This window comes from Podarcis bocagei (assembly GCF_964188305.1).
Source record: "Podarcis bocagei genome assembly, chromosome: 11".
Lineage (NCBI taxonomy): Eukaryota > Metazoa > Chordata > Lepidosauria > Squamata > Lacertidae > Podarcis > Podarcis bocagei.
Window position 1 is genome coordinate 52,244,890 of NC_138136.1, and position 12,074 is coordinate 52,256,963.

The window sequence follows — 12,074 nt, forward strand, 5'->3', positions numbered from 1 at the left end:
GGCACTAAGAGAGGGCGAGCCTGCTCATGCAATATTGTGCTGACTGATTGATGTGGAAAAAACCCCAAAGTGCAATATACTGCGATGGATTTTCATTTTTCAGTTCCTGGTGATTTTTATTTATAATGGAACTCAGTGGGAAAAGGCAATGTCTTGCAGTAAAAATAAGGGCTTGGGCCCAGACAGAAGCAGTCCCCCAGCTGAGAAGTTCGCAATCCAAGCACATCAGAAGTTTGTTGACCATCATGGTTTCATCTAAAGCCAAACTGAAGCTGAAAACTCTTCATCTGGGTTCATTTTCAATTGTATCTGGATTCTGCAGCTTGAGCCCAAGTCTCTGAGAATTTTAAGATGTAAGATCAACATGAACACTGAAGCAAAATCCCTCACAACAATAGCTGCTCCTCCAGTTCCCTCAGCAGATAGAAAGGAGTTGCCCTGTGCCTCATTATTTTCCATGGCAGAGTAAAAACAAGGTGCCCTATCTTTCAGAGCAAAAGAAAAATGGTATGTGTGAGAGTTAGATGACTTGCGTTTATTCTTTGCAAGTTGCTTACATTTTCTACTTAATTCGATTAATTTTTCAAAGCACACCATGGAGAGGCAACTGGCTTCTTCATTGACTGATTGGAAATCCTATACTGCTTCTCTTTTTCTCTGACTCTCTTGCTCTTTATTACAGTACATCTCAAATGCTTGCAAATGCATAGTAAGCAGTCAGTTGAGTTCATTTTAGAGAGGCTTCCTTTTTATTTTTTGGGTGTTTATTGGGTGCACGGGTGTGGATTATGCCTTGGAGAAGAGCCTTGGCAGTTCAAAGCCTGCTTCTCTTTATATGTATTTTGACTGGAGTGCATTTATTTATTTTAAAAGGCATTAGTATTATTGATAATATATTTCCTACTCTGAAGACCACTACTTGCAAAATATATGTGTTATTGCTGTGAGTCAGCCTCTCGTTCGAAACCCTGGTTTTGATTATCATGTAAAAATAGATCTTTTGTGTTAGCAATTGACATGGTCTTCTTTGGTCAAAGGGAAGGGGGGAAAAACAAATTAATCAGACATTTGACAAGATTTGTTATTGGCTGGAATTTCAATACTCTACCCTCCCCAGTTCATACAAAAATATATATATTAATGAGTACATTAGATTTTTTATTTTATTTTAAAAAGATGGACAGCAGTACTCCGTGCAGTAAAAGACTTGAGCGATTAATGCTACCCTTATGCCTCTTTTGAGTAGTTGTAGCCATGGGGCTTGGCACTTCCACCATTGTCTTCGTGCCAAAAAATATCCGCAGCGACTGCCGCATTCTAGTACAGGAGGGTTGAGTCGAAAATTCCGCAGTGAATGCGTCGAGTTTCTACATTGCTGTAGACTCTTTCTTTTTAAAACAGATCCCCCCCATCCATTTAAAAATAAACAATCGTTTGTACCACCCCAGTTAAGAAATAGACATCCTGGATTGCTGGGTTTCAGCAGCACCTGAGAATGTTGCAATATTGTAAAGTAAGCATAGAAATTCTGGTTGATCTTTCTTTAAAAAACAAAAAAACCATGCACACAAATAGTTACTTAAAGAGCCTACTCTAGCATATTATCAACACTCTTTCAAATTTTATTATCTGAAACAAATGTGCCAGTGAATTTTAAGCAGAAAATCAACATAAAGAGTGCAGCTAATTTTAAATGGACAGGGTTTTTTTTTTTACAAATGATTTTTTCCCCTTCCACAAAACGAAATGTCATTTACAAAAAAAAGTCTGTTCGTTCCATAATGACAATTGATAGTGAATATATACAAACGCTGAAACACACAGATACCCAAGCACACACTCATCTCCAGAGGGTTTCTTGTAAATTTTGATTATTTTGTTCTTAACTGGGAGGAATCTGGTTGGATTTGAGAGCAAAAATAAAGATGCAATGAAAGTTAAAGGCTTACACTATTAGAATGAAATGTGTTCACTCATGATCTCCAAAGCTATCTATTTGGTGGTAAAAGTGGATGCTACAGATGAAATCTTTACAAGGAGCATAATCCTAAAAAAAAAGTCAATCTCCTGCTGGTTGCTATGTCTCTTTGGTACCTCACAGACTTCGACAGAGTCCTGGACGAGTGCCCATTGATGTCATGGAAACACTCAAATTACTGAGAATGATTCATGTCTGTGCTGTTCTCTTATCCTCCCCCACACAAATAGAAGTAGATTTTTAACCCTGACAACTTGTAATTTGCAGTGCGTTTATTTTTGTATCTGGATAAATATTTTTTAACAACTGAAATTAAAACAAGGCAGCCTGTGACTGATCTGATAGTAAGGAGGCGGACAGGTATTCACATGCAGCAAATAGAAATGTTTGCTGGGCTCTTTGTACAATAAGGTTGTGATTGTTGGCTTTATTCCTCTGCCCCTCACCCCAATGTTAAATTTTATTGCTTCAGTTCACCTAGTAGATTCACCTAGTAATGAAGTTCTCCTTACAGGTGCAATGCAGAGTAAAAGCTACACTGCACCTATTCCTTTCAAGACCCCTGTCCACCTTGCCCCCTGTTTTGTGTCTTGTTAACTCAGTATTTGAATTGGTCATGGCTGCTGCTATATTACTACTATCCATTGTATTACTTGCACATGGTACTGACTTAAGTCATAAACTCAGTTTAAGAAATATTGCTTTCTTGGTCTGTAGACAAATTCATTCTGTAGTGTTGGTTCTGTTTTCTTCCAAGGCACAGATGATTCAAGAACAGGTTACAAGATCTTACTTTTTCTGGCCGTATAATGAGTTCAGTCTATGGAGATATTCTGCTGTAAATGCTCCATTGAAAGTGGCAGACTAAATGGGAGCACAGTTGCATGTTCATGTAACTCCTATTCCTTTCCAATACGAGAGCCCCCCTCCCCGTGAGTGTGCCCTGTATTTCTAAACAGGGTAACTGAATACAAATAATTTCATATGAGCATGTTAACATCTGCAGATGCCATTTTAAGAGCTTGTAGAATAAGCACAACCACAATTTGTCAATGTGACTTTATTTTATACCATAAAGTCACATAACTTAGGCACTGTTTTTATTGAAGCCTAGCTATATTCAGCAAATATTAAATAGTGCCTTACATGTATTTAATTAAGTGAAGACTAGATTTTTTGACATGCATTCAACACTGTCTCTGGGAAATGAAGTAGCAGATTCTTAATGTACTTTATTCAATATTTTAAGTGCAAAAAAGTAAGCATTTTCTTTTTCATTGCTTATGATTCTGTGAAATTCAGAATGCATATTACATTATCAAATAAAATTCTTTAAACCACAGGCACTTGTGCAAAGGACATGTCTTCGATAGTGATAGTAATTAAATGATTCATTTGCAGGGGTAATGTACTGTACTACGTATAGTCAGTTATTGCGATTTATTATATGCTTGATTGGGAAAACAACCTGAACTCTGCATTACATTAGATCTGTACACCCAAGTGTCATTATTGTTGACCACCCGTTGGTAAATCGTACATGAATCAAATGTAGTTGATATCCAATCACATTGTGTTATATGTGGTTCTTGCTGTACTAAGCCATTTAATCTTATCTCTGGTGATCTTGTATGATCCCCATAATTGCAGATATGCCCTTGCCCACTTTATCTTAATCTGTAACTTCTTCGCTATAGTAGTCTTAATCACTTGGGTGGTTTTCATGCCATCTCTTTGATATCAGCACCCATATTGTTCTTTGGTTCCCTCGTGGAACAGGGCTATTAGGGTTTCATGTTTTTCACCAGTCAAATCCCACACCCCCTACCCCCCCCACAGGTTTTTTAATGTTCACCTTTACATTTGGAAACTGTTTTCTTACTGAAGTAACAAGAACTATTTTTGACTATGTCATGTGCAGTTAGTGTTCTAAAGGAAATCAAAGGAGCATATAAGGGAATCAAATTAGGTACTTAGAGTTGGCACAGAAACCCAGCACTCCACTCAAATCCTTTGCAGTTCTGAGGCAGCTGAAACGCTGGTAGGAAGCGACATTTTTTTGATCCAAATTTTTCTTTCCTGAGTGTAACTGCCGAGCTCAGGTCATTCGCTAGGGAATTACACCGAGAAAGAGTGAGAAGAATCAGACTTCTGAAAGGTTTCTTTGCTAAATTCACCATCTGGAGAGCTTCTGATTGATTACCTCTGACCTCACTGGTGACTGCAGTGTAATCAGTGAGAATTATTATGGTCAGGTCATGACACGGTAACCTTCCTGCTGTGTACGTAAAAATAAATTTACTCAGGTTTTAGGGATGGGGTGAAAAGGAAGAGGAAAGGAGAGTTGTTTGCTTCTTGATAGAGGTTGCTGATCCTGTTTCAGGGCTTTAGGAAACATGAGTGACATTTGGAATGAGAACAGGGCATTTATTTTCTTTTTTTCATCATACCAAATCTTGAAGGTGACTTACAACACAGTCCCCCAAGAACTTCTTTTTCACTAGTCCTGTGGAAATGAATGGCAGTTGCGCAAGAACAGTGTGTCAGTAGGCCTATCTAGTTATGTCGTTATGAAGGGCACCAGAGGCCAAACTAGATAAGACTATGAGCAGTCCATGATGGACTGCCCTTATTTATTTATTTTTGCTTTTTAGTTTAAAGCAACCATGAAGCTTCCTTCCAAATTGTATCTTTGCTATAGCCTTGTAAAGCTTAGTCTTTTGCCCACACCACCAGTCTATGCCCTGCCCCAACCTGCTGGGTGTCCCATACAATGGAATGTGAAGTAGCCCCCAGACTGAACTCTGTGATGAAGCCTTTTAATGAGTGGGAACTCTTCCCCATGTAATAAGACTTCAAGTTTGGGCAAATGGAGTATTTTCTATGGAGGGTGGATTATAGCTCTGAAATGAAAACGCATAATATGCAATGATTTTGTTCTATTCCAGCATTATAGAAGTTGAACCTGAAGAAAAGGGATAGACTGTGCAACCCAATAAATAGTCTGCTATATAGATAAAATAATTATGCAGTATATTACTTATAGAAACGCATATGTCAGCTAACACTACTTTCTCTGTTGTTGTTTTTTTAAAAAAACAGGTAAATCAGAAAGGGGCTCCTATTCATCATATGGGCGAGACTCAAACCTACAGGGTTGCCACCAGGTAAGAGCTAGCCATGATACGGGAAAATGTACGGTTTTATGATTTATCCCAAACATGATTTTTGTGGATTATGCAGTCTCAGTCTTGCTTTCTGAGGACGCCAGATGGTTTGCAAAGGGGTCTTTAACAAAATTTAATTTGTGTTTGAAAATGTAGATGTTAAGACATTTTTCCAGTTCCTTCTGATTACTGTCTGTGGATTTCAATTAATAACTTGCTCAATATCCTAGTATCATGTTGGTAGAGTATTGATCAACCTCCTTCCGTACCGTTTTCAACATGACAATTCCTGACTAATGGCACAACTTAAGGAATTGTAAAGGGAAAGCACCCACGGAGGATGTGTAAGACCCTTGCTTTGGATGGCTATTGCAATAAATTACAGTTTTCATAGAGTCTGTATGATGTTGTGTGAAAACAGGGTTGTATTGAAGGATAAAAATGTCTGAGAAAATATGATTTGTTGTCCCTTTTTGTTTCTGAATTGTTTTTGGCTGGAAGTCAAGGCCAGCAGGCTAACAGCAAAACCGTCTCAAGGGAAGCATGCGCGAGCTAGAAAAATAAGAGTAGTTTAATTAAATAATAAAATGCCAGTGTAATACAAAGGTATAGCATGTGTGTGTTTGTGCCTCTGAACACTCCACATTTGCATACTTCTGACTCTCCAGAGAGCGCCTTAGTCTAAAATTGCTATCAATAGCCAAACGTTTAAGCTCCTTTCAAGCCAAGTGATAAAAAAAGATGCTGCAATATAATTTTACCATTCATTTTTCTCTCTCCGACCCTTTTCTTTCTTTCTTTCTTTCTTTCTTTCTTTCTTTCTTTCTTTCTTTCTTTCTTTCTGGAGCAGTAGTTGCTCAATTTTGAAAACTGCAGAGAGGGATTAATACCCTCTTTTTTTAAACTTTACAGAGTTTTAACTCAGCTAGCCAAAAGAAGTATGCTATTTCTCTTGTTGAAGGGAGTATGTGTTCCCTCACCCTTTTTATCCTTTTAATATGGTCAAGTCCCTTAGTGATATGGGGGGAACAATGTGGGATTTTGAGGCTGCGGGTTGCTACTCTGTTTAATTAAGCATAGAAAAATATAAACAATTCAAGTAATTAAATAGGATCGTGCCTTGGAAAGTACACACACTTAGTATTAGTGTATCCTTAGCGCTGGCATTCCATTGCCTTCTTGCATCTGTTAGCTTTTTCAAGTTTGGACTTTCCAGCCTACTCAGATAAGCCATCAGTTCTGTCCAGATCTGTAGCCAGAGATTTGTGGAATTGAGACATGAGAGTGGCTGGGACAAGAACTTAAGGGCTGCATGTGTTATCAAGTGCAATTCACCCCACTTTTTTTCCTGGGAGGAATTCCACAGAAAAGTAAATTTACAGCCATTCCAGGGCAACGGAAACATCTTTGGAATGCAGCTGCAAGTGCTAGGAGCAGATAGCTTAGGCAATGAACAGCTTAGTGCTGTGTCTCTAGTGTAAAGCTTTCAATTCCTGTGGAAGGCCTGTTCCTGTGTATCTGGTTTCTGAGGGTCAAGGCAGAGGTTGTTCTAAGTGAGAGAGGAGGAGGTTGACCACATGCTTCCTTTTTTGCAGGTGGTGGTGGAACAAACTGCAATTTTCAGAGGGGCCCTCTTTGTTGGCTGGGGAAGTAGTCTTATGTGATTTTGGACAGCTTTGTGTATGTTTCTGTAGCTAATAATAATTTATACTGGTTCCTTATTATAAGCAACAAGATTTCCCTGCCGACTTTAGTTAGAGCAAAGTCCCCTTAAGCTGTGAAATTGTCATTCAAGCTACCCGAGACTTTAGATACTTCGTGGAAAAAGAAAATAGCTTTTCCTTTTGTTTCAAGCAAAAAAGTAGAAAGAAAGCTGCGCTGGGTGCATTTTTCACATTCAACCTCCTGACTATTCCTATAATAGTCCTTCGATTCATTTCAAGGCTCTGGCTAATATTTTACTTATTTAAAATTATTCCATGCTCATTACAGGTTAGAGTTTGCTGTAGTGCCACCATCAGTACCGTCACTGATCCTGCATGTTTATTTAGCTGTGTTACAGTTTCTTTGTGTCCAGATATATGATGCTGTTGCAAATCTGTCTAACAATAAATGCCTACGCGTAATGCTCAGCAAAAGTAAGTCATCCTGTGAATGAAAGACACCTACCTATAGAAAGTAGGTTTGTCTCAAATTTGCTGCCTTGTTCCTTTATCATTGCCTTGTGAGTTTGAATAAAGCACTGTTTTTTCTCCCCATTTTACCCTCCCCCCTCTGTCTCTGCCATCTCCTTTAATCACCCCATAGCTCTTTGCTCCCCCCTGCAATGGAAATAGAAAATTATCATTTCCCAATGTTCATCCATCTCTGCTCACCAATCCTGTTATATTTGCTCCCCCTCCATTATAATAACCTTTTAGCTGACCACTGAAAGTCCTGTCATTTCTCGCAGACCAATACACAACTTCTTCTCTTGTAATAAATAAATAAATGCTCAGCTGACTTAATTCTGCCTTCATCTTAAGAAATTGCTCTATAAATCAGTGGAAACCGATGATGTCCATATCTAACAGCCATGCTATTCATAACTTTTCCACGATGGTACTGTTTCTTAACGTTCTTGTGTACAGTTGTGTAAAGTCCAGTTGCAGGCAACCCTAATCCTTGAAACAGATGCTTGGGTGCACCTACTTAGTTCTGATTGTCCTCAAAATAAGGAAGTGGCTGGACATTTTTTGACAATGCCGATTTACATTTGAAAGGAACACAGATTCAAACATTCCTGGAAAAAGGCCAGGGGAGGTGGGTGAAGAACAATAATCCAAGAATAGTGATTACCTGCTATGAAACACAGAAAACAAGCTCTTAGCCAAGTAAAATAGCAAGGTCAAGCTCGGTCAACGGTCATGGAGGTAAATGACTGATCCCAACAAAGAAGATGGGCAGAAAAAAAACATAGGAATTGAAAGTTCAAGGTTTGGATGTTATCATACGAAGCACTAAATAACTTGGGATCAGGGTCTCTGAGGGATCACCTTATCCCCTAAATCCCAGCCCCAGTGATAATGATCATCTGGGGGGGGGGTTGGGGTTCCACATAAGCTGGAGACTTGCCCCATGACTATTAAGACTCGAGCCTTTTGCATAGTGTCCCTTGCATTTTGGAATCAGCTTCCCCTTGAAATTAGATAGGCAACAGCGATCTGTACTTTTTGTCTTATGCTGGACATTTGTTTTGTTTCTACATACCTTCCCAGAAAGACAAGCCTTTTCGCTGATAAGAATTCATTGGAGTTTTGTAAAAATAAAATAAAATAAAATGAATTTACATTATTGTATTGGTTGCAATATTCAACTGTTTTTTTGGTTGTTTTTTTTTTTGTATTTACTGCTAGCTGAATATTGTAAGAAGCTTCTTGAAGGCTTTTTTATTTTTACGTTTTGCTTTGAAAAGCAGAGTATAAGTTCATAAATAAACAAAGTTCTTTTGGTCATGCTTGAAAGTGGTTAGCTTAGGGTGACTAGGGCCAGATCCAAGTGCTGATGTATTTTTAGCGGGTTGCAAAAGGCCTATAAAATTTTACTCAAAATGTGGTTATGCAGTTCCACACATCAATAAAGTGATGTTTATTTTTGAACTATAAGAAGCAAGAGATGTTGCATACTTTAAGAACATAAGATGAGTCCTGCTGGACCAGGCGAAAGGAATCTTGGTTACATCTGTATTTGTTTTATTTATTATTATACACCCCATGTTTGAGACACTTCCTCTACAAAGTAGCTTATAATCACCAATAAAAACAAAGTCCACGTGATATTAAAATATAAACATGCAGAATATACAGTCAACTGCCTGCCACAGGATCACAGGCAGGGCATGAAGCCATTATCCCATTTTTCGTCCCTCAAGTGCTCCACTCCTGAAATGGGGGTTCCATTTCGCTACTGTGACTGATGCTCCATCTGTCCTCCACGAATGTATAATCCCCTCTCAAAGGTATTCATGCCATCCACCATCACATGATAGCAAATTCCCTAACTCTCTCTTTATTTAGACCTTTATGCCCAGGGAGGATGTTACTTGGTCGTTCACCACAACTGAAAAGGCCCTTTCTTGGGGCACCATCCTCTGAAGGTGGGGCTGCCTAGAGAAGGGCCTCAGAAGATGACCTCAATATGCGGGCAAGTTCTTGTGAACTATATATGGCCTTAATGGTTGGCACTGGAGCTTTGAATTATGCTTAGAAAATATTCAGTACTCAAAATATTTACTGTTAGCCAATAAATAGTTTTTATCATCAATCTTCTGGAGGAAAGGTACTAATGTTGTAACCCTAAAGCCATGTACCTCCATGTGTAGGAGTCTGTCATAAATTATTTAATATTTTTGAACCATTCATCGACAACCTGTCTACCAGGTGAAATGTTTAGAGGAAGCAGAAAGTTCGTGGACCGTGCAGGAACTATCAATATATTTATTTTAACATCCTGTTACTAAAATACAGCAAAACTTCACTATAGCAAAATATAGTAAAGAAATAACTATTTTTGCAGAGCGAGAGGCTGCCTGCCATCTTCGATTTGTTGCAAAATGTCCAAGCAGAGATTAAAGGAGGCTTATAAATGGAAAAATTCCACAGGACTTGAAAGGTGAATGGAAATTACTCTTATTAGAGCTAAGATTTGTAGATCTGAGTGCCCAAACAAATATTACCAATGCTTACAGCAAAAAAACAAAACAAAATAAAAATCCCAAAACAAAAACCAGCTTCTTACATTCTCTTTTTCTACTTGTGAGCGAGTCACTAAAACCATTGCAAGCAAATAAACTCTCTTCTTGCTGAGAGACGATGTCAATGCATCAATATTTATTGCACCTCTTTCCCCCATGGCATACAAACTAGGAAGCACCATACCTTAAGCAACATGAGATGTTCCCTTATTTGTGGTACATGGACAAGCTTCACCACTCAATGGGTTGTGTTGATACTAGCAGGTGGCACTGGATGAGCAGGGATGACATAAGCTGATTACATCAATGGTTTGTGCTGGTCACTGCAAGCAACTGCACAGGCATCTCGCACTCATGCAGTGGCCTTGGCAGTATGCATATCAGTGCCTCTCGCTCTTACTCGCCACTCAACAGCAGGGGTCAAGTAGTGCACCTTTTCCTTCCATTGTGTACCACCACTGAACTTTCTCAGTGTTTTGCCTTCAATTTTGTTCACAACGCATCACCAACAGTCAAGCAATAACTACCTATAGAATCATGGAATTGTAGAGTTGGAAGGGATCCTGAGGGTCATCTAGTCCAACCCCCTGCAATACAGGAATCTCAACTAGATCATGCATGGCAGATGGCCGTCCAACCTCTGCTTTAAAAAAATCAAGGAAGGAGAGCCCACCACCTCTTGTATACTGGGAATGAGGCTGCACATGGAGCAGAAATTAATCCTAATAAGGCTATAGAAATGCAGTATGCTACTTCAGAATACTTCAGAATATAGGTGGTTGATGACACTTTATGTAAAACAACAACAGCAAAACACCCTATGCAAATAGAAAATTCAGGGAACAAAAACTCAGGGAGAAAGGTTTCAACCCCACTCTTTGCCTGCTTTCTATTTTCAGGGAGATTTTACCATAGGCAGTTTATATGCTGCATTTTCCGTAAATAATTTTGTACTGAAATGATTCACAGGAAATAAACAGTCTATAATAACAGTACGTAATCATTATGGAAGTTGTAATATCACTGCAATGTAATACTAGCAATACAACAATTATTTCACTTTACATGCATCAAAAAGTGAACATAAAGCTTCCCGATAAGTCAATTTGGAATATTTATCACAGAGGAACATTTATAAATATGATCCACTTGGTGTTAAAAATGTATTGTTCAGTATTTTAGTTAAACATTCAGATACTACCAGTTAAAACTGCAAATTTATTCTTATAATAGTTACCATATATACATATTTTGGTTTGCTGTATTAACTTCGTTATTTGCAAAATTAAAAAAATTAAAGACTTTACAAATGTCTTAAATTCAGCTGACAGGTCTTAATGGCGCTGAGAGTGCCCCATTGCCCACCCCTGGCCGTTTAGGAAAAGGTAGGTCAAAAAGAGATCGGCTGAGATTCAGAAAGTTATCTTTCTCTTAATGGTTAAGCTAAAATCGTAAATACACTTACCTAGAAGTAAGCTTCATTGAATTTAACAGGGCTTACTTCTAGTAGACGTGGTTCAGATTGTGCCGTTAGTTAGAAAAATTTCCAACTTACACCAAGCTTTTCTGACTTAAAAAACTTTAGTTATCCTATCCATTTCTTACAATTCTCTAAAGAGCAGGCAGTTACAATTTCTGGTAGAAAACCTTCACAGTCCCATACAAATTCTGATGCTAAAGGTAACAAGGGAAAGGGAAGCTGTTAGGATGGTAAAGAAAGGACTCAATGGCTCCAACCTTCTTTTCACCCACCCTTGTTGTGAAATTCTTCTTTCTTAGTGAGAGGAGAATACCAGGACTGCAATGGACGTTGTGGCCAGGAAACCACTAATGGAAAATTCTTAACTGTCTTTAGAGATGTTGAAGAAGAACTGGGGGAAGTTCCATCATTAAAACTGAAGGGAAGTGCAAGAATCATCTCTCAATGAAATCTATGGATATATATGCCCAAGGAAAGGACAGGGGCACAGTAAACTATGGTGCAGTTCACATCCCATTGAAGCCAATGATAGAAACCTGACACATTTCAATAGAGTTGCAGTTCACTCGGCAAGAACTTGCTGACCTCAGTTTAATTAAATATTTAAATTAGTTGCAGTTTAATTTAACATTTGAGGAATTAGGTAAGGGATTTTGTTGCTTTTAAGTAAAACATGGAGGTTGAACAAATCCAGCTTCTGACTTGATTTCTGGAAAG

At 38.4% G+C, this 12,074-nt stretch overlaps 1 protein-coding gene across 13 annotated transcripts in view; it reads left to right on the top strand.

Moving 5' to 3' along the window:
- Positions 1-12,074, top strand: part of TCF4 (transcription factor 4) — a 340,129-nt gene that overhangs the window by 167,427 nt on the left and 160,628 nt on the right. For all 13 annotated transcript variants that reach the window (XR_014012865.1, XM_081212857.1, XM_081212856.1 and 10 more), the window contains one exon: positions 5,081-5,145. Coding sequence is in view for 12 of the 13 variants with exons in the window: in XM_081212857.1 (XP_081068983.1) it covers positions 5,081-5,145 (65 nt within the window). In the remaining variant the exon portion in view is untranslated. The remainder of the gene's footprint in view (positions 1-5,080; positions 5,146-12,074) is intronic.